The following is a 23,621-nucleotide window of genomic DNA, read 5'->3' on the forward strand; positions in this document are numbered from 1 at the left end:
GTTGAGTTTGATGAGAATTGCCAAAGAATGTGAGATACGTGTAACATATCCACCGTACCTTCTGTTTTAAATCACAGCTACCCCGTTATAAACTCACATTTGGCATCCTATCCTGGTCATAGGAATTGCACTATATCCCAAAACAACTCAGAGCAGTTTAATACGCAGTAGGTGATGTACATCAGTGGAAGGAAATATGGGCTTAACGTGACTGCTTTGGGCTCTCCAGGACATGAAAAAATGTTTAAGAGACAGACGTAACAAGGACAACCTTTAGAGCTCAATTTTTTTTCTGGTTACACTAGGAAGTGAATGCCACAAGATCTAAGGGGAAGCAGCACAGGAATACAATCTTAAACTAAAGCTGTTTGCTTAACATCTAAAGAATTTGCTGGGTTTAGACTGATGTTATAAGACATTATGCCATTTTTGAATGAAACTGCATCGAAGGAAAAAAGCTTTATCTTGCCTCTGTTTCCTGAGTAAAGTCCTTTCTAAAATGATTCCTCAGGACTTTCCATTATGGCTCCCACTTAATTAGATTACCAAGAAGTACGCTTGAACATGATGAGAATTACACCACAAACAGGTACTATGGGTAGGGTATAGTGGATATTATCTGTGTATCTTGGCAAAAATCATATTAACTTAATCTTTTATGTAATTTCCATTGAAAAGAAAACCTGCATCTGAATTACTCTTCACAGCCAGCTTTTCCCATGCCACAAATAAAACTAGCAGCACTTTGCAAGAGCATCCACCTTTGTCCCCCTCAGTAACATCTCTGCTCTCACTCTGCTCATGTACATGGGCTGGAGAACAGAAGATTCTGGACTAGGTACCTGTGAGGCGCACCACCTGAATTAGCCGGCTACTTTCAGGTTTTCTGACAGGTATCCTGCCCTGTCTTTCATGTCAAGAACTGCGTCATTCCTATTTTCTTCCAAGCTTTCACCTTTATTATTTCTTTAATAGACCTTGACGAGCTCCTCTAATACCTTCAAACACATTTACAGCTACTTCCAGCACTAGAGTTGTGTGGAGGAAGGGCAGTTCTTCCTGCCTCCCACGTGTCTAGGGATGGAGGCTGGAAAAGGATTAGAAAATGAAGCGAGCTACGTGGAAAGGGGAAATCCAGAGCTACCCAAATTCCTTTTATAATCACAATCACTGAAATTGCTAGATTTGACCACAACGGAGTGAGCCTTACCTTCCTGCAGGGTGTGAGCACACAAACAAGGTGCTGGTCGCCCTCACGTTCACTGTGGCTTGTTGTTGCTCACCGTGTTGGGGCTTATGCTGACACTTGGAGCTTCCCTCTCACAGCAGGTTCCCAGTGATGTTTAGAGAGAGAAGTATCAAGATAGGTGAGTGACTAAACTATTTATAACTGTGAAACGGCATTTTTATTTGCAGATGATTTGAATAGACTTTAACACCAGAGTTTTTATGAGCTTTCTTATTGCTCATGTGCACACTTACTAGCATATTCCATCAGCACAGACTTCTAATGTGAGATCAGCTATCAATAAAATTATTAAAATATTAGGAAATTTCAACATTTCTTGCACTCTTGTCGAAATGTAAGAGCTACTTAGTCTAAGTTACGTTTTTAAGAGTCCTGCATATGAAACACAATATGTTTTTGATTGCTTGTTTTATTGAGTGAAATGAACAGGCTAATTAAAGAAATTCCAGGAAGTTTCTGCTTTCTGTCTCCTAGGGACAAGCCTCAAGTGTCAAAGGAGATAATACTGATGGCTATAAAACATCTAAGTGTGTTTATACTGGCTGTAAAATGCAGCTTACAGCTTCTATTTAACTTTCATAATATTTCCTTTTTTATACCATGCTTAGAAATACATATTAAGGCATTAGTTGAAGTAGTGCCTGTATATATTTGAAAAAAAATAATTGGAAATTGCAAGTAAAAAAACAGAAGGCAAGCCATTGGCGAAATAGTCTTAGGAATAAACCGTTCTGAGCATAATTTCATCTATAACCCCTATAAACTAAGAACAAGCTATCCAGCAAAAAAGATCTGCAAAGATACTTCTAGTCCCAACTTTCAAAATGTCTTTAACCCTGAGCAGATGATCTCCTACTTGAAACCATAAGCTGTGCCACAGAATTGGCAGTGGTTCTTCATGCAATCCAGACTTCTAGATCCAGTGGATCCCCCTCTAGATCTACTAGACAGCTTTGAGGAATTGCTAAAGAAATTAAACCTTCTCACAAGCAACCTAAACATGCAGTTCTGAAGTGCTACATGGAATGTACATGCTCTTAGTGTGATTATTTCATTTTCTAATACTAGAGTCCTTGAAGTGATTTATACGTTCTTAGAGAAGCCAATGTACATGTTACTGAAGGCATTCAAAAGCATTTTTTTTTTTAAATTAGGCTATTAGTTATCCAGTGCAACTTGCTTCTCAGAGTTGCATCTTCCAGGACACGTAGGGTTCATTGAAAGAATGTCCAAGTTTAGGGCACTTGAAACATTTAAGGGTGTTTTAAAGCTCAATAATGTGCTTTATATGAACAGGGATGTATGGGCCTTGGTAAGGCAAACTGCCTCAAATTTTAAGTTTAGAAAATGGACTATCTGAAAAAGAAGTGAACTTTGTGTTTGTCTGTACAGCACGAAATTCTCAAAACATTTCCAATCTAGCTATCAAGTGCCTCTGTAAAATGAACTTTAATGACCTGAAGATGCTGCTATTAATGTGTCCAGTTTTAAAGTGTTGAGATAGCAGAAGCCCTGGATAACTACTTTGCAGCTCAATGAATCTCTGAGAGTGGTGTGTTTTCTTCAACCAGGAATACTTTTGGAAGACAATATAAAACCTCCCAAAGCGAGGAAGGAAGCACACGCACTCGTGGGACCTCTCCGCTTCACTGCGCTCAGTGCAGCTGACGCTGCAAGCAGGCAGGTCACGGCACGGGGTGCAAAAAGCAGCACAGAATAATGTTGGAAATATCTTTGAAGACCAGCATTAGTTTTTCAGGATTGCAGAAAGATGACATTAACCAAAGCAACTTCAAAGAGCTGAAGGAGATTAAAGTTTTTCTTCTTAATGATTCTGAAGTGTCATTGAAGGGATCAATAGCTTTTCCTGTTAAATGAGCTGTTTAAATCAAGTATTCCTGGAGAGGAGATAAACCAATCCTAAAAGTAGTAGTGGGATTTAATTAGGATTTGAGATTTTCACTATTCATTAATTGATCTGTCAGTCTCACAGTAGTTTTAGTGAACTATACATTTACAACAATAAGATTCCTCATGAAGGGACAAAATTATCTGATCCCTTCTGAACCCTTTAATCTGTACCAAAAAGCATAATCTATTATGTGATCCCCACAGAGAGATTTCTCATTTCTGTACCTGATCTCACTGTTTTTTCTTGGGGAAGGAGGAAAGGGAAAGGAAGGAAAAAAGTGGTATTTCCGCTTTCTTTAATAATAAAATCATTACATCCCATGGTTGTGCACATTTTCCTTATTGTTAACCAAGACATGTGGAAAGCCTCTCAACAAAGCAAAACTAAATTAGCAGATATCCAGGTCCTAAATTGACAATGCCAGAGACAATTACTAAGACTTGGCAACTTTTCAGCTGTGCGTTCAGCAGTTTAGTTTTAAACAAGATCAGGGATCACGCAACTGATCTCACAATCTGACTTGCACATCATCACACCAACCTCAGACCTGAAATTCAACTTTGTGCATTCAATTACAAGCTCATGAGATCTCCAATCAAACATCTATATATATATATATATGTGTGTGTGTATATATGAAATTAATTCCTGGTTTAATCCTTCCAAAATTTGGTTCCTTTGAAAGAATGAAAAATGTTGTCTCAGCACTATATATGGATTCACTGACATTTGTATTTAGCTTGATAGCCAGATAACTTCAGAAGACATAGATGCAAAGTTCAGATGGATCGTTACTAATCTGATTGTTTTCACTATTCTTTTCCCTCTATTTCAAGGTTTGATGGCATGGCCATTTGCTTTTAAGATCTATTTTATTTCCTATGCATGCAACAAAACACCCTCCTCCTGCCTGTGAAGAATCTTATCCCCTTCAAAGCATCTTACTGCTCTGAAAACTTGCAAGTGAAGGGCAGATGCAGCCACATCACCTGTAAGACCACAGTTGTTACTCAGAGGAAGCCGCTATTCTAGCTTTAAGAAATTGTCCCAGATCTAGGGATTTCCTCATGTATTTTTAGGTACAACAAACAAGACAGGTTTCTTGATGCCTTTAAGGCTGCGCTTGCTGACACTCCCAAAAGTCTTCCTGCTCTGCCTCCCAAAACGTGCTTCCATGGCAATTTGCCCCCACCTAATCCAGTGCTGCTCCACTCCCGTTCCTGCTCCCTTCTCTATCTTTGCAGCTGTGTTGACCGTTGCTGGTCATGCCATGGCCTGGGCCGGTGACAGCAGCGTCCCAGAGGGCCAGGTGAGGGCATGAGTGCCGGTGTTGGCGTCACAGCAAGGGCCGTGAGCCCACAGCAGTGCGACCTCGTGGGTGACTCTCAGCGAGCTGTGCTGACAGTGCCCTTCCTCATCAGACTCTTCAGTTGGCTGCAGTTTACTTCCAATGTACAAACCGAGAATCAAAATGAAGGATTTTTTTATCCATCCACAGACTCCTTCACAGCCCATCAAACCGATGTCATGCCGTCTTCATTGACTTCTGCCATAACAACAGCAGGGCAGATTAGATTTCTGCACCAGCCTACAGAATGCCTTTGTGACCCTTGGCCTAATTCCAGCCCTGGTGACAGCTACTGTGAGCATCCTGCAGTAGAACAGGATAACCTAGAGCAGGAGATGGAGAAATTCAAATAGTGCACAGAAAAAGAGACCCATAAAGAACAACACCCCTATCACAGCAGAGTGCAAAAATATAGAAAGATTACATTGATGAATGCTTTAAAATATAGTCTCAGTGCATTTTTAAAAATTTTTTGGTTTTGCTGTACAAGCGAAGCCTGTAGTTTCAATTCTAGAAGCTGGTTTATGGCAGTTACTTGTTCAAGAGTCCATCATAGAGGCCAAATTTTAATTTTGATATTTTTTAAAAGCTTACATTCTTCTCTAAGGAGTTGGGCAGGCACACTGTGCTACGAAGAGGCTTGTTTCATTCCCTGTTATTTCCCCAGAAGAGCAGAGGGAATGGTTTCCCCTTATCTCCTTGGAGAATGATGAACAAGGAGACAGATGAAGACTCAGTGAAACAGAGGTGCCTTTCAGCTTCTCTTCGTACAGCACCAACCAAATGAATATTTTTTGTGTTTCATTACCAAGTATAGGAAGGTGAAGCGTGCCAGCTTGGTGTGACAGTTTATCGACCCCTTGGCAGGGTCCAAGTCCCCTCCCTGCCCGCGGTGGCAGCCCTGGGACAGGTGGTGCAGCATCCCAGCCCTGGTAGCCTGCGAGTGGGGAAGCTGGTCCCAGCCTCTGTCCTCCTCTCTCAAGAGCTTGATGCACTGTAACATGTAGAATATCAAGGCGGGGGGGTGGGGGAGAACAACTTTGTGACAATATCAAGAACGTATCTGGTTGAAACTACGTAGTGGTTACCACTAGATGGCATTTTGTTCCTGAGAAATTAGAAGCTCCCAGGTTTCAAATTACTTGTTACAGATGGCAGGAAACAGTAGGAAATGGAATTACTTACCTCATTCGGTTAATAATTTATTATCCATTGTCTTGTATAAGCAAGACATCACTAACATAAGAGCCTTTTTCTTGCAAATTTTAAAATCTCTTTTATTTAGGTATAGCTTGTGACTCTGTTCTTCAGCCCTCTACTCAGAAGGCAGAGCCTTTTGCTGTCGTCAGCACTTATCAAAAATATTTTCCACATTTTTAAATGAAAGACAAATGTAGGCCAATGCACAGACTTTGAGGATGCCATGGAAATCTGCCAGAAATGCCTTGCTCCAGTAACTATGCACAGTTTTTCCTGTGTTATTTTTGGATAAGCCCTTAATACAGATTTCAATACAAGAAATAATTCCCATTCATTAACAGAGTGGTCACAATTTGATTATTATGAAAAAATAATTTCGTAGTATTCACTTATTAATATTATACTTTGTGCCAGTTCATTTTAATTTCAGCTTGTGATGCACTAGATGACATTTCCATTCGTAATATTTTCAGGGTACAATGTATCATACCCAGAAACGCAATGAAGTTCTGCTGGGAGCATCCAGGGGTGACATGTAGGTGATTTGTTTCATGTCCATAAGCCTCTCAATACCTGATTAAAACCAGAGGATTTCCCTCACTCTGCAGCAAAACAGAAGACTGAGGAGTCAACTAGTAACTTTTTCCTTAAAAGAGACTAAAGCACAGCTAACTCTTACTGAAGTCAAAACACCTTCAATAAATGTACTTAATCTTGCATGTATGCAAAAATACAATATTACGAGGATTTTTTTTGTCAGGTCATCATAAGTACTGCTGCTCTGAGCATACAGAAGCCTGTTTAACAGTTCATCACAGCAAAATTCAGCAATCAGAATATAGATATGCCTTTATTTTCCACACAGATTCTGAAAGAAAAAAGAATAATCAAAAACCCCTAAACAGAACCCAAAAGATATTCCAAGTATGCTCTTTGAAAAATGATTTTTGTGTGTGTGGTCTGAAACCGCATAGCAGCGTGCCTCAGAAATACTTCACTTTCACACATTCTTTAATGTACACTGGCTGTAGCTGGAGCCCAGGTCTCCCGCCGGGGTCTCTGGCTGTTGACGGGTCTGAGCTGGGCAGGGCAGGCCCGCATGGACGAACTATCAAAATCTTTCTGGGTGGGGGCTTATGGCAGCATTCAAATAACCCATAAACACTAATGTCATTGATTTCTGAGCACTTGAAGAGTAGAATTGAGAAAACTTCCAGGAAAAAAAGCTTCCCTGCTTATACTAAGCTACTGTAAGGCTCTAGGTATGACAGTGACTTCTGAGAAGTAACTGTGGGGCTTAGAAAGAAATGTAATATTGATTTAAAAGGAAAAAAAAAATATAATTGCTGGCTCACGATCCAGAGAATGTCTGTGCATCGCTCACATGTTCTCTGTCTAAATTAAGTTTAGTGACAGAAACACTGATGGTGACTAGCAGCTTGCTCTCATACTTGCTCAGGAAAGCCTCATTAGAGAAGGAATCTAACTTCACCAGGGTGAAATTAATCCTCACCTCTTCATAAAACAGGCACAGGTTTATCTGAAATTGTCATTGTAGAAAAACTGCTTCGGTTTAAATCAAAGATTGTAAGAACAGCTACACTGTAAAATGTTAAGTGGCTTTTTATTGGTTTAGTGAGTATACATGTGCCTTTTTTTTTTTTTTTAAAGTTAGCTTAATGCTGTTCTCCAGCAACATGAGCTGGACTGAAAAAATCAATAGCCATGTCCAAACAAAACTTCAGCATCTCAAAAAGTTCGTGATTATAAGAATTTAACTCTGCCAAAGGGGTGACATTTTCTTAAGTAGACAAGACCCATGGGGTTTTATGCACCCTCAGGAACATGTCTGGGTGCCTGGAACGTGACAGAGGACAGTTACATTCTGTGGGGGTGTCTGCCCTTATCTGGGAAGTGAAAACAACAACAAAATCTGAACTAGGTGTGAATTACAAGAGAAGGTAAAGATCATGCATTGCTTTCCTGAAACAGAATGACTTTGTCAGACCTTTGGAACAAGCAAAAGGCCAGAGCTTCTAACAAACTGGTACTTACGATTTAAGAGACCATAGAAGGGAAGCATATAAGTCAGTATAATGCATTCCCATCCCAAGGAAACAAATGCTGTGCCATATGATAGGCAAAAGTGACAAACAGAACTGTGCTGACGACTCAGAACCAATATTCCAGCCGGGTGACAGTGGGAAGCGAAGATCTAAGGCCTGTGGCCAGCAGCCACCTTGCACAGCACGCAAGAGTGCTCCGTAATTTGTACAGGAAAAAAAACGTTAAGTCCTGTTAGAACCAGACCTCTAAAAAATTTGGGTGAACTGGCAGAGACAGCATAATAATAATATCTTTTATATATTCACACATATGCAAAAGTCATAAATAGTGAATTTACTAGCTTGAGATTCATTAACTATTGAAAAAAATTATCAAGTGTTCAAAACATTCCTCTCTTCCAGTGGAATATACAGCATCTGTTCAGCATTTACAAGGATTATCTTTTTTTTTTTCCAGCAAAAATCATTAGCCCTTTAAAGCAATTCTGCTGAAAGAGAGGGCAGAAAATAAGAAAATGGAAATATTAGCCCTTAACTTGTTTTGAAATCATAACCATGCTGACTATAAAGTTCATTGGCATTTTATGGACAACTGGAATGACTGTACTATACATTATATGGCCTTTAAGAGTATCTTTTGCAATATGCAGTGATGAATAACAGGATGTTTACACTACTTACCTCAAGTGAGATCAAAACATTTCTAACATCCCTGTAAACATTCTGAAGAAATAGATCATCACAAAACACATCTTCATGTCAGTAAAGAGGGCTGGAATGATTGAGACATGAAACATGGCACCTTCTTGTTCAGAGGAAATAGTGAGCAAATGATACAGACTATTTTTGTCTCCATTTTGTTTTCTCAGTTTATCCAGAAAGGCAATCTATTTTGTTTGCTGCTGAAGCAGCGTGCTCGTACTCTCTTTGTCTCCCTTTTCCCCAATTAGGTTCTTAGATGCAGGATGTGGATGTAATTTCCCATTTTATTTTTAAACATAAATTAGTAGGCTTTTTGAAATCACTGAGTTTCTAAAATGCATTAGTCTAGTGATTTACCAAGGACAGTATTTTTGTCTTCTGTAATGGCCTAGAACAAGTAATTCTGCTAAAGGGAGAGAAATACTATTTATGTAATATGCCAATACCAGCTTGCAGGGAAACAAGAGCGAGGACTTTTTAGGCAGTGGGGAAAAAAAATAGACCTTAACTTTTGTCTTACAGGTAGTTAAATACACCCTCAGACTTGCATTCATTGCACTCATTCCACCTGAGGACAGACGGTGTGAAATGGAATTGCTATAGCTCATGTTTGTACTTTGATGTTTTAAGCTGGCCCTAGGCAGGAGTTGGGCGAGGAAGACCGCTACCTGCCCTGCTGTTCTCTGCAGCTCTCTGTGTGACAGCAGCGCGCCTGTTCCTGAAGCTCATCTGCTCAGTGCGGCACTGACACATCTCCCCAGGCTGCCGAGTCATGTCCTTTCGACTCCGAATTGTAAACTGCAGAATCACCAGGCCCTGCTGTCCAAAGGAATTACAAATACTGCTCACTTCCTACTCTGTTTCCGATACTGGTATTAAAACCAACCAACCAACCAAGCATTCCTAGAAGCATGACTCCTTTTCTATGCTTCAAGCTGGTTTGTACCTTTTATGCTTGTTACCATTTCCAATCAGTCTATGCAGCTTATGCTCCTGTCTCTTTACCTATGGATTAAAAATAATAATTTTGTCTGCAGCATGATTCCACAGCATGTTTCTGGTTAAGTATTCATTCCCATAATAAATTCTGTTATAGGTAGCTTATTTAAAATTTAAGAACCTTCTCTCCCTTCCTCACCCTTCTTCCCTAAAAATGAATGGGAAAGAAATGCTTGGAACAACATACATCATCATTATAAAAACAGTAATGGAAAAGGGATAGAGATTTTGAGCAATAAAATCATTACACAAATTGGATCAAGTTTATGTGTCTTGTTATTCCATTGACAGCCATGTAATTAGATCATAACTAACCCCACACCTAGGAAATCAGAAACAATTTTTGAACATAGTGGTACTTCACACAATCATGAAGCCACCAGCACACAACCTGCTCTCATGAGCTGTGCAGAGCATCTGTTGTGACAGTTTTGGAACACTAAGAAACCCATGCTGGGGCTTCAAGACATCCTTCCAGAACTAACCATGTAGTTTGCAATATATCTTGTTCTAGGAAGATGTCAAGATTTCACAAGCTTCTGCTATTTTAGTTGAAGACAAGATATACAACGTGCAGAAATTCCTTTCCCGATTACTAACTTCTTGAAATGAAAGTTTGCTATAGAGTTAACACAACCAAGGAGGAAGCAACATGCAAAAAGAAGAAATTCCACACTGAACATATAAGCTCATCTCAAAGAATTAAATAAATATTTTTAAGTGAAAGTGAAGAACAAGAAAGGTCATGATCTTAAAGTCTGTGAAGAAAAAAGAATATTAAAACATTTTACTATTAAAGAATATAAAAGTGAAAATCCAAATTATTTTTTAAGATAGTGTCATCTGGGCCTACCCTACACAGTGTTATAGAAGACACGGGTTAAATCAATCATACCTGTATTACTGTTGATGCAATGGTTAAAAATAAATGTACGGACTACTGTAAGGTAATCTTACACTCGCTGTTCTGCAATGTAACTGAGTGCAGTTCAAATTATTTCTCTACTGAGGGAAGCAACAGGCAGCATATAAATGCAAACAACCTTCATTAGCCACATTGCCATGAGTATATTAATCACGTCAAGAAGCACTGCTGAAGTTTCCTTCAGTGCAATTTAACATACCTTACTTTATTAGGATGCACTTAATTTCACTATGTTTTCTACTCATTATCATTTATGATGACCAATTAAAATGTTTGTGTCTGTCTCTAAGCAAATTACTTCTGTAATTCTGGTAGCTGAAATCACCACTCACCCAACACTTCTGTCATCTCGTTCCATCAGTGTAATACCTTTCTTTGCCTGGCCTCCATTAGCATTTTAAAGAGGAAAAAAAAGCTTGCTTGGATTGGATAGTTAGGTACAAACCCAGGTGTTTCTACAGCACAGACAATTAAGAGAGGGTTGGTTCTTCCCCCACATTGCCCTGTTAAACAGCCTTCCTGTTTTTTTCCTTGGAGTGACAAGCGTAACTCTTATAGTCAGAAAAAGCAACAGAGGCCTTGGGCGTTATTCTCAGTTGGGCTCAAAGTCATGTGCAGTTTAAATTTAACTTCTTTTGGTCAACACATGTAACATATGCAAGTACAGAGTAACTTTACCTTTCTTTTTCCCCTCCAAAGCCTCCATTTCAGAGTTCTGTCAAGATGTAACAGGATGTGCCAACACCATATTCTCCTACATTCATAAATAGGCCCAAACCACTTTTAGTATTCTAAAAATCAAGCGTGAGGGCATGATCTATCCTCAACCTCTCACACTGAAACTGTGAGCATGTCACGCGACTACACCTGTTATTTGCTTGCTTCATGTACATTAAGATACCTGCAAGTTAGCTGGCAGTCTCGGTGACACACAAGTCTCTTGCTGTGGAACAAAGGGCAACCAGAAATGGCTGCGCAACATCAGGGATCCCCATGCTCCGAGTACAAACCCCTTTGTCTGCACATCACCTCAGCCTCCTGGAACTCAAGACAAATTCATCAGAAGCTGCTGGAACTCCATTGCAGAGCAATGGAATTCAGCTTATTTTCTAAGGAACACGTGTTCTCCTTTACATAATGTTACTTGCCATTATAGTAATGACTTCTAGAAAAATGCTGATAATTGCAAGGAGGAAGAAAGAAGTCTGAAGACAGTGCCGCCTTTTAGAACAATTATAATTTCATTAAAATAGGAACATAACTTAAAGATAGATTTTATTCTCTTTGATGATTTACTCATGCAAACTGCACAGAGAAGAAAACAGTACAGTTTGTGAAACATGTCCAATGTAAAGACCCCAAATGCTAAGTACAGAAGTAGTGTGACATACGTCTCAAAACGGAATCTGTGGTAGTACAACTAATAACTTTTCACTATTTGCTGAACACAGATTTTAATGGTTCTTTTTCCAGCCCCACTGTTAAAGTCATTAACTGTTTACACATCTCCTATACACTTATGTAGACTTATTTTACAAGCGCGACAGTTTTGTTATAAAAAAACTCCACTTATATAAATATGATTTAAAAGCCTTTGTGTTTAGGAGAGCAAATTATAGTATAATAAATGAGGCCTTATCTAGTCCACCAAACCTACAATGAAAAGTGACTGTATAGCTTTCTTGCAGAATTCACATTTTGTGCCTTTGCAATTAGTTTCCTTCTCACAAGAGGTCCATTGTGTTTCACCACCCTGGAAATGTTCAATAGCTGTTACAGCCTTTCACCTTGACATTGGGAAAGTAAGACTTTTAAACACATGAGGTTATCAACTCAACTCTCTTAGTTTTAAAATACAAAATATTTAGAATCCCTATTACTTTCATGCTTAACGGCCTGCAATGATACATATATGACTTAAATACTTCTTTGTCCAGTTTTCTTTATAGTATGGTTGTATATATATTGTAGAACTTACGATTTTCCTGTGGATCAATTACATTTTTAGATTTAAAATGGAATCAAATAGAAACTTGATGGCACTGACACTTAAAAACACAGAGTATAGTGTGGAGAAGGAAGAGCAAATGAATGACACAACCCATTATAAATGCATTAAATCTTTGTTATATACATAATGGAATCCTGCTTTACTGCCAGTTGCTACTATGCATCTGCTTTTGCTATTATACAAAGTTTTCTGACCTGAAAGCACACATCTACTTTTTTTAAACAACTTAATCTATTGTAAAATATTGTACTGTATTTTGAACATGAGTACAGAATCAAAATAGAATGGCACATTTAAAAAACTCAATATCCTACAGATGATTGGATAATGAGAAAAAGTGTACCTACAATCATCTCATCAGAAACAAACTACATCATGGAATGTTAGTTATCCAAGTTCGCACAGTAAATAACATTTTAAAACTGCAATCGCCTATCAGCCAGCATCACATTGAAGGCATCTTTAAACATTCAAGCAAAAGACTGCTGGCATTAACTACTGAACCATTCTCACGCACACACCACACACACCACATTATAATTACATTGTTTCCAAGATACGGTAGATACTGATTTTTTTTTTTCCACAAGAAAGGTATCAAAATTTTTGCTACTAAAAGATGACAGTGCTTACACAAGATTTAAGTACAAGTTAGCTTGCAAATACAAGACAATGACAAAAAAAAGTCTTGAGTTGTCTGAAGAAGGATTTTAGGCTTTTCTGGCATCCAAAACCACGAGTAAACTCCTTAGTCTGTGACTCAAAAATCCACAAAATATCAACCTACTTTGGAATACTAAGTATCCCATACATGACAACCCTGTATTTTACAATACACTTACTGGTTTCAGCCTAGCAACAAAGGGTAGTTATAGATACCTATTCTGACTGGAGAAATAAAGCTCTCCTGCCCCCCAGAAGGAAAGCGTCGGAGGGTGGGGAAAAAAACACCTGACATCAATTTAAAACTAAAAAAAATTCAAATCTATTTAGTAATGATCCTCATCTAGGAAAGGTATGTGCATAAGAGTACTGTATCTCATATACTGTACTGGCCCTATTAAACAAATTAAAACGCCAACCAAAATGCTATACATAAGACGACCCAAATGTTTTTCTTCCAATGTTCTTCCTCTCATAATGTGCAAAACAACAAAAAGGCAAAAAGACTAAAAGCAAATTTACTGTTACTGTCTTTCTCTTGCCTAGTGCTTTATGACCTTGCCAACGTTACAAAGTCAATAGGGACTATGCAGAACTTTGGTATAAAAATGTCACATAATATTACTATCACAGTCTTGGGGATGACCTTTAGTAATTCACCCCAATGTTTGTTGAAATAATACCAAATTAAAAATGAAATAAACCACATTGTACTGTACACACACTTTACACATTAAGCACAAAAAATAACTAGGAAAACTAATATTTAAAAAAAAAAAAAGTCTTTTGCAAAAAGACTAGAACTGGTGTTCTGTCTCACCTTCAACTGCCAATCATTAAAGCCAAATTTAAGCTGGATTTTTAAAAATGAATAATTTTAAGCTACAATTTCTCCTAGGTGGAGACCGGTGTTTTCTTGATTTCCCTTTAAAGTCACAAAGGTGTATCTAAGAAACTGCTGCAATGCAAGTTTTTAATCAACTTCCAGAAGGCTGGGCCTGGGCGGGAGGCGCCACGACGATCTGGGACAGCACGGGCTCGGAGCTCTGGTCCGCCAGCTGCGTCAGAACCGAGGTGGCCACGGCTTCGGCCTTGGAGGTGGAGCTGACGCCGTTGGACGTGCTGACAGAACTGTGCTGAATCGCTTCCGTATGGGGACTGCTGGGCACTGATATGTCTTCCGAACTGTCATCTTTATCTGCCGCTGAAGAAGAAAAATTCCTTTATTATTTTTTTTTTTCCCCCAGAATGCACACCACCATGTCCAAGGTAACGGCAGTCATACCTTAAATGATTAAAATTCATGGTGTAACGCAGCACAAATTGCAATACAATCTTATTTTCATTTTTTAAAGAAAATACTACTTCGTAAACAAAAAATATGGACTGCAGTATCTGCTGGGTACCACACCTAATTCTAATGATGAATGCTCATGTCAATAAGCAATATTTACGGATTAAAAATGCTCTCAGATCTCCTAGTACTACAGGAATTTGCTATGTATTTTTAACATATGCTATTTACTGAGTTTGCTTGGTAATCACGTAATTCTACATTCAGTAATAAGTATTTGTGATCAGGAATATGATATCTGAAAAATTATTATTTACAATACTTCCACAAGTTTTCAACCCATGTTCTTTTAATGGAGTGAAGTTCAGTAACTTCCTTAGTATATAAGCGCCTCTCAATAAGATTTAAAATTGTTAAAACTGATTTAAAAAAAAAATAAATTTCAAGAATACTTCAGGTGTTCTCCACAGAACTGAAGTGAATTAGCCACACAGTTGCATTATTTTTTCCTCACAAGGGTAAACAGACTAAAAAGTAATTCTCTTTGTCCAACACTAGAATTTACAAAATGAGTAGGATTTAAAATGTCTTTCTTGCACAGACATCCTAGTCATGCTAAAATACTCCTTTTTTTTCCAGACCTGCAAAGGTTAGCTAAAGTGTTATGTAAACACTGTCAAGCAAAAAGCTAAGTTAAAGACTAAAAAAAAGTAATCTAAAAACAAACCTCAAAACTGAACAGACAAAAACAAACAAGAAAAACCCACCAAAAATGACAAAAAAGAAAATAAGCCTATTATTTTTCAGTGAAAAGTATGAACACCAAATTTAACTATAACTTTTTTGTACCACTTAGGGCTTTCAGGTATTTTTAACAAGTCAACTTAAACCCAGTATACAGATGGAACACTGGAAGTCTCTTTTAAGACACTGCTCACTACTATGTAACATAACCATGCAGAAAGATACACACAAACACAGCTAGAAGCAGCATGAACTATGGCTTGTGACACAGCAATGGAAACAAGCTCAATTTTTTCTAGACTTGTCTTTGCAATCCCTGTCAGATATGCTTGACCTACAAATTCAACAGCTACCCAGGGGAAGAGAAGGAAGGGGAAGGGATGACACCAACACTAAAAGATGAACCGTGATACCACAGCCTCATCTCCATACAAAACCAGACTAATAGCCTAACTAAACTAAACTAAACAAACACTAAGTTTGAACAAACAACGATGAAGTGACGATTATGATTGTACTGAGGTTTATAAGACATGGTAGCTATGGGTAAGAAAAATCCACTAAATTAGCAAGTCAAGTCCCCAGCATAAAGATCGTTGAAGCAACCCCATGCATACTAAGAACACACTCCTCTTCAAAGACTGAGAGCACCAGTTGTATTATTGGCCACTTCTGGAAAGAAAGGTAAGGTCAAAAAGGATGGGTAAAGCAAGCAAAACCATTATACTTCTTCCAAAGAAATACCACCTATATGAATGAGCCAACAATTTCTCTTACACCTCTACGACAAGAACATGGACATAATCATTTGGAAGTATCATAATGTTCTTATCCATGTGGCCAACTATTTCACAGACACTACATTTTTTCAAAGCCAGGTTTTTCAAGCATTAAAGGAAAAAGAGACCATATTGAGCTAGGTATGCTGACAATTGCCACATATGCTAAGGTTACATGGTAACTGTATACAGCAAGATGAAGAAAATTAAAATACTTCTGAAAGTCAATTGTGATCCTCAGTAGGATTTGGCCCTTCAAGAGAAAGAACACAAGTGCCAATTCAGTTAATGCTGTTAAACAGCTTTTCATCTTTGCTACCCCTCGATCAAGACCTACAAGATCACAAGTGAAAACAAGAAGGAACATATGCAAACTTTGTAAAAACAGAAACTCTAGTGCCACTTCCTGAACAACAATGAATTACTAATCATGAGAGCAGTATATTCTTCACCTTGGAATGAAATGGCAGCAAGTGGGACAACTTGTACTGAATACAGTTTCCCTGCTGTAACACTTGCTTCTCCTCTTCAGAGCTGTTGTTACTCCATGAATCTCAGTCTTCCTATTATGCTTCTTTTGCTGATCCCTGATCTCCCTGTTGACCAAATCCTCTATCCTCAAGAAAAAGGTTTAGTTTCAAATGCTAAAAGTGAGAGATAGAGAGGAAGTAATATAGATCATTCTCTTCCACGCAGAGAAGGGCGGGCCTTAACATGCATGTTGCCATGTTTGTTGTTAACTCAAAAGAAACATCTGTAATAGTACTGTTGTGGTAAGAACATGAGAAAAGCTTGATTTTCCAGTTTTGATGGGCTCAGGGAGACAACATATGCAATGGAAGAAACAGTTACGGGAGTACTTATGATCCCCGAGGTACAACAGAAGTTTTCATATCATCGAGCAGATGAACCAACACACTGTGCTGAAGAGACGAAAGCACAGGATTCAGATACTTTCAGATGCCAGGGGCTAGAGAATGGGGAGCCTACAGCAGACAGGGGGTTATATAAGACACAGACCTAGCACTAGTTTATGGTAATAAATTTGACTCGAAAGGCTGAGGGAACTGGGTCTCTTTAGCTTGGAGAAGAGGAGACTGAGGGGTGACCTCATTCATGTTTACAGATATATAAAGGGTGAGTGTCACGAGGATGGAGCCAGGCTCTTCTCGATGACAACCAAAGATAGGACAAGGGCTAATAGGTTCAAACTGGAATACAAAAGGTCCTACTTAAATTTGAGAAGAAACTTCTTCTCAGTGAGGGTGACCGAGCACTGGAACAGGCTGCCCAGGGGGGTTGTGGAGTCTCCTACTGTGGAGGCATTCAAGACCCGCCTGGACGCTTTCCTGTGTAACTTCATCTGGGTGTTCCTGCTCCGGCAGGGGGATTGGACTGGATGATCTTTCGAGGTCCTTTCCAATCCCTGACATTCTGTGATTCTGTGAACTGTAAATCCACTCAATAACTGCAAAGTAACATTCAGAAATGAGGTACCACCCTAAAGATTAGCTGTTTAGATTTCCTTCAAAATACTTCCTTATGTAGACCTAACTTTACAGGAACAGCAGCCAAAAACTGAGTATAGAACTTCATTTGAAGAATTAAAACCAAACAAGAAAAATCTACTCAATGTATATAGAAGATACTTAAAGTCATCTCATAACAAAGGTGACTTGTTTTCTTAAGCCTGAAGACTGGGAATAAAGAACAAAGGCTTTTAGAAGATGACAGGAAAGTCATATTTAAATTGACAGATTTTTTAAAATTTTTTTTCGTAGCTGACCAGAGAATTGCCAGGCACAGGACTGGAGTTTCAAGAGTTCACCTGACACATACCAAAATCGTAATGTAGCTAACAACATAGCTTTTTAATGGTTCCCCTGACTTTTCCTCGAATAAAGGAAAATGTACAGTCCAGATTATAAATGAATCCACAGAAGTAACGTGTGCTATACATTTGAAGGCTGAGAATTTACAGACCTACACCACATCAACTTTCCTGAAGGCTGCACAGCTCCCAGGCAGGCTGCGCCATGAGGAGGGGGGAGCCATTTTGGTAACAGAACACATTGTGTGCTGGACTGAGCTATGGAAAAGATTTTTAAAATATCAAACAAAGCACAGAGGAGACTTTTGAGGGTGCACTAAGGAGTGACCTTTTAAAGTACTCAAGCATTGCTATTATTTGCTTTTTAGCATTGATAACCAATTGCTTTCAGTAAGTTAAGCAAACAAAGAGGGATTTCAGTCCTCAGAAGAAAACAATCCATCAATTGCAATCCAGAGCTCTTTTTGGTCCCCTGATAATCACTAGAAAGGAAGCCTCATGGTAATCCTCATCAGGCCATCCAGGGACTACAGAGGGACTTGAACCCAAGTGCTGGTTTCCAGGGCACTGCCCTTTGTGGACATCCCCTCCATCACTGAAGGACCCTCACCTGTCTGGGACAGGCTGCAGGAAGATAGTGGTTTGAGAGGTTCAAATTATTCAAGGTCTGCTAGCTGGTTAGTCACCTTCTACCATTTCTTGAAAACTAATTAGAGAGAGAACACACACAACCCCCCCACATTTAATACCACTTACATCACAGCCTCTATTTATCCTTCTTTGTATTCAGTTTTGTGTAAATGTTCTCGAATATTATGATGTCCTTTTGAAAAAATATTTTAAAAAATGCTTAAAACATCCTTTTCCATTCCCTCCTGCCACAACTCTAATTTTCACAAACACATATTCTTCTTACAAGTTTTCACCCTTTTCCTGCTCCAAGTCCAGAAAAAGTCTGAAAAAATATAGTACTGCAGAAGACTTTTAGAAATAATCTGCTATAGAAGAGCTAAAATAAAAAATAAATGAACAGCATTTATATTTCTTGTATGCACAGCACATTCCCCCCTGCTTTCCTCAAACGTTTAAAGATGCATTCAGAACCAACAGCATCCTTCTCTGGGAAATAAAGTTTAAACTGGCTGAAAACTCAAACATGTCAACAGAAATTCATCCACATACTGCCTCAAAGTGCAATAACCATTTTTCTGGTTTCTCTGTCTTGATGACACCCTCTTCTGAAGCAGGCACAAGACTTTTTGAGTAAAGCAAATACGATCCCAAGAACAAAGCTAGAAGAAAGGGTATCTGCACTGTCATGCTTTTCGCTTGCCCTGAGACAAAAATGTGGCTGGGAAAAGAAAAGATTTTTAAATGTATGTAAAAGTGCTAAAAATAGCCTGAAAAGCCATAGATTATTTCTGCCTATTTAAGTGCATCGTACATGAAACCCCATTAAGTTGTGTACTTAGCTGTTAAAACATGGTCTGCATGGTACAAACTCTCACTGTCTCAGCAGTGCACAATATTCAGCACCACAGGAGCCCTCAAATCCGATGTCTTCAATTTCTTCCTCAGAGACAGACTGTTAAACCACCCAATATGTTTTTGAAGCAATTCAGCTTGGATTACTTGATGAACATAATATGTTTATTTAAAAATACTTTCTACAAACACCATTTTCATGAACATATTAACTGAAACCATTTTTTCCGCTCAAGTTGTACTGTGGGAATGTCACTGAGCCAACATGCTTTCCTAACAACATTCACATGGAGATTATGTGACAAAATCCCTTCAGAGGGTTGGCATTGCAACTGTCATTCATGTTGAACTCTGACTTTCAAGATACCTTTTAAGAAACTAGATGAACTATGCTTCCAATCTCCTTGCTTACTATTATTTTTTCTGAGACGTAGGATTTTTTCCACTGACTAACGTTAGTTCTTATTCATTTTGCATTCTTTAGTAAGTTAGGGACATTATAGTCCTTTTCCATGAATAGAAAACAAATATTATTAAACAGGTTGTTCGTTAATTCTTCAAGAAAGAAATCCTTAGCATGTAATTATTTGCCAGTTTAAGACCTATGTTTAAATATTTTTCATGCCAATTCGGGGACACGCATCCTCCAAACATCAAAATTCAAGAAACCTACAGTGTTTTTTTCTTTTTCTTTTTTATAAACTCAACAACATTGCGTGCATAATGTTATTCCGTAGCAGTTTCTGTATGAAATTATGTTGTTCTGTCAGATGGGACCCATAATGGCCTCATCCCTGCAGCAATCATTGTTAATATAAATCCCAAACAAATTTCTATACTGTTCCAATTTACTCCAAGATGCTATTTTCCGTCTTGTCAAAACAAGTGGAGATCAAAGGACCAAGATTTATAAGCTCAAAACTGACAAAATCAGTATTCTAAATATATATGGCAATAGAGAGTTGCTAAATCTCCTGAATCTTTTAAATTAAAAAATATTGCCCATTCTGATGAAATTGCTTACAATGACTACAAGTAAAGATGGTGGCCATTAAGTTTTATCGCAAGCACCTGAGGATCTGTTTCCATGCAATACAAAATGTTCCTTTATTCCCCTGAATTACTGACACTGGCAAATTAAAATGAAGTGGCTACATATGGCAGAAACAATCTTCACATTTACAAATATCCTGAAATATCACTAAATCATAAAAACGAAAGCTGTGGGTTATATATTATGAATGTTGCCTAATGCATTCCCAGCTCAGTTATTTGTAACAAATTTGTATACAATGGACAAAATTGGCCATTTATTCTCCAGCAGCAGCAGCTGGTTCTGGCACTGTGTATCATATCCAAAATGAAGTTACAAGTCAGAAAAGCACAATTAACCTTTAAAATGCTGGAAGGAGGAAAATGAAATGAGCACCTTTAAGTAAAAATACGTATTAGAAAAACAATGCTACTGGAACTCTCGGTATTCCCTTCAGTTTTAGAACTGCTTTGTAAAATACCCTGTTACAGAGAAACAGTTGCTTAATGTGGAAATCAAAACAATCTAGACATTGTACAGTAGGAGCCAGGAACCTGCATCTGATTATTTTAACAGCTTGACTGATCCTGCATGTTATGGTAAATGAGGACAGCTGTTATATTACCTCTACTGAAATCGCATTACGATGAAGGAAAAAACCCACAAGGACCTTTCACTGTACTAGGCTAAGGTAAAGTATAAAAAATGGTTTCTCCTGTGCTCTTAATACTTTCATTATATTTTCCGAAGCAGGCCTAGTAACTGATAGTCCTTAAATGCTAATTATCATATGCATTTATTAAACCAACATAAAACCTTCAATATTATGCAACACTTCAACTGACAGGACTTAAAATATATTTCTAAATATCACATATTCATTCCTGCCTTCCAATAACCTTCAAGAATTTTTTAAAAAAATCTTTTATGTAATATTAGAATGGCACTTCTCAATTTTAATGTTCATTCGGTTCACTTCAGCAGTATTTCATGGATGCAGCCTAAGGCTATAGGTAATGGAACATTACTCACTATGATAGCCAGATTTCTTCTGCATGGCGGTTACAGGGCAATCTTTATGAGCCAGAAGAAGCTGTTTCAGCTGTGCCACTTCATTTCTCAGCAGGGTGACTTCATTCTAAAGGAGAAGAAAGTTATGTACTTTACCAGGCTCAAACTACACACGTTTTGAAGGTAAGTATTAAGTTTTATAGGATTTTCAGTTGTTGCTTTAGGGGTAGATAAAATATAACAAGTTTCCATTTGGTACATATTGCAAAAATATACATCTCTTTTATCTCAGAATACTAAAATATTAGCTGAAATTTGGATAAATTTATTTTATTATTTTCTTAAACTAGGAAATGCTTTTTTGGAAAATGCAACATGTTTCTCAGTTTGCAGATGCAGAGTCTACATATAGTCCCATTCACATGATCCAGCTACTGTAAGACTCTTCTTCAAGGTTTTGTGATGAATTCTAACCAGAGTAAATTTACATTTAACTACTCACATTTTAACAGATGCCACAGACAACATTAAAAAAAGGTGAAAACAAAAATCTGCCAAAGCAGAATGATTTTTGCTGACTGTGTTTGTACCCGGACTTTGACAAAGAAAATAATTTTGTAACTGTCTGTTGATTTCCATATCAATTTTCTCTTTGTTGACCATGCATAAACATGTTGTATGAAGGAATAATTGATAATAATGACAAAATCCTGAAATGTCAGCTTATGTCACTAAAGCAGGGTGTAACCCAGCAGGTGACACTGGCAGAATCTAGTGGCTGGGTTCATTTCCAGGCTGTGCCTTTCCACTGTTGGGTGACCTTGGGCAAGGTCATTTTACTTCTTTGTGCTTCAGTTTCCCCATTTGTACAGTGGAGGCCAGTGACACCTCCCCTGTAAAGCAGTTTGATACCTACAGATGAGAAGCGCTACGTAAGTGTGTTGTACGTGACAATCCAAATTAGGAACGGGATGGCATTTTGATAGATTCATTTGCACTTTAATAGCAGAAAAATGTTTATGTAACTACAGAATGAAGTTGTAATGCTCTGTGACAGCCATAGCTTGTCACAGTATATGCTTTTCATGGGTTAAATTCTTTTAAATATAAACCTTTTCCATTGACACTTGAAGTCACTTTAACAACCTTGGAACATTAGCGTTATATACCGCATGCATGACAGAATTGTTCGTTAAATACATGTGTTTATGCACTTGAGAGCAAGCTAAAGAAAAAACAAAATACAGGAAAATTTGACTGCAAATAAAATTATGTGGAAAAAGACATGAAAAAGTCAATCTAGTTACTTGCAAGCTAGAAATAAGGCAATGCAGTCAGAAGTGAATTATAAGCAAAAGTATTCCAAAATAAGGAAAACAATTTTTAAAACCACAATTTATTAGGTTTAATTACACTAAGTAACATAGTTTATAAATAGTGTAGCTAAAATATCATAGTTTTAAAATAAAAGCTCCTCTGTGACCTCTGCGTTTAAGAGAGAAAAAAATTTCTAGTCTTTATACCTGCAAAATCCTCTTGAACTATTAAAGACTACTTTTCTATTCATCCATTTTATTGTGCCAAATACCTCTTTTAGAAACTTTTTTTTAGAAACAGGAGCTGAAAGCAAGCCAAAATCTGACTTTATGAATGTTTCTAATGAAAGAAAAATGGGATTGCAAACAAAAAGTTGTCATAAAAAAACCCCAAACCACAAAGTCTCTACCAGCTGACATTCCATGTCCTGAAATCTAGGGCTATTCAGAAATGACACTACTTCTGCCTCAGCTCCCAGTCTCCTCCTAGCTCACCGTGTTATTTACTGAGGAACTTGGATGCCAAGCAGGCAGCTGCACAGAACTGACATAGCTGGGGGAGAAAAGAAAGTGCTGATGCAGTTTTGAGACACGTCTTGATAAGCTACAGACGCAGCAATGTCCAAGAATATGAAACATGCTTCTGTAAGTTTAAAAGAACTTTGGCAAAATAAGCGATCAAATCGGTAAAAGGTTTTCAGAAATTTTCTACCCTCATCTCCCACATTTTAAGGAAGAATTTTATACACAAACAGCACGTAAGTATGAAGTCACTGTGTCTTAGTGTAAGTAAAACTAATGTCAATGAAAAATTTTTGAAAAAGCAGTTTATAGATTGATGTCAGCTGTATTATAAATACTAAGAATTTTGCTAACAGAAATAGAGTAAATATGTTACATTAAGCAGACTTGAAAAAAAATGCAACAGCATTCCTATACTAAAAAAGTTGAGGTATTATCATCAAATGCATAGCTATTACAGAAATGTTAATAACATGAACACTGTTTGCCAACAGTACTATATGTAATATACAAATAATTCCTGAAAGTAGA

At 37.9% G+C, this 23,621-nt stretch overlaps 1 protein-coding gene across 6 annotated transcripts in view; it reads right to left on the bottom strand.

Annotated features, from left to right (window-relative positions):
• Window positions 1-11,659: 11,659 nt before the first annotated feature.
• The window catches only part of ATF2 (activating transcription factor 2), a 43,824-nt gene continuing 31,862 nt past the window's right edge, over window positions 11,660-23,621 (bottom strand). For all 6 annotated transcript variants that reach the window (XM_065840665.2, XM_065840663.2, XM_071811116.1 and 3 more), the window contains 2 exons: window positions 21,274-21,379; window positions 11,660-14,279 (listed from right to left, as the gene is read on the bottom strand). In XM_065840665.2, coding sequence (XP_065696737.1) covers window positions 14,053-14,279; window positions 21,274-21,379 — 333 coding nt within the window. In that variant the 3' untranslated portion in view covers window positions 11,660-14,052. The remainder of the gene's footprint in view (window positions 14,280-21,273; window positions 21,380-23,621) is intronic.

This window comes from Patagioenas fasciata, chromosome 7 (assembly GCF_037038585.1).
Source record: "Patagioenas fasciata isolate bPatFas1 chromosome 7, bPatFas1.hap1, whole genome shotgun sequence".
Lineage (NCBI taxonomy): Eukaryota > Metazoa > Chordata > Aves > Columbiformes > Columbidae > Patagioenas > Patagioenas fasciata.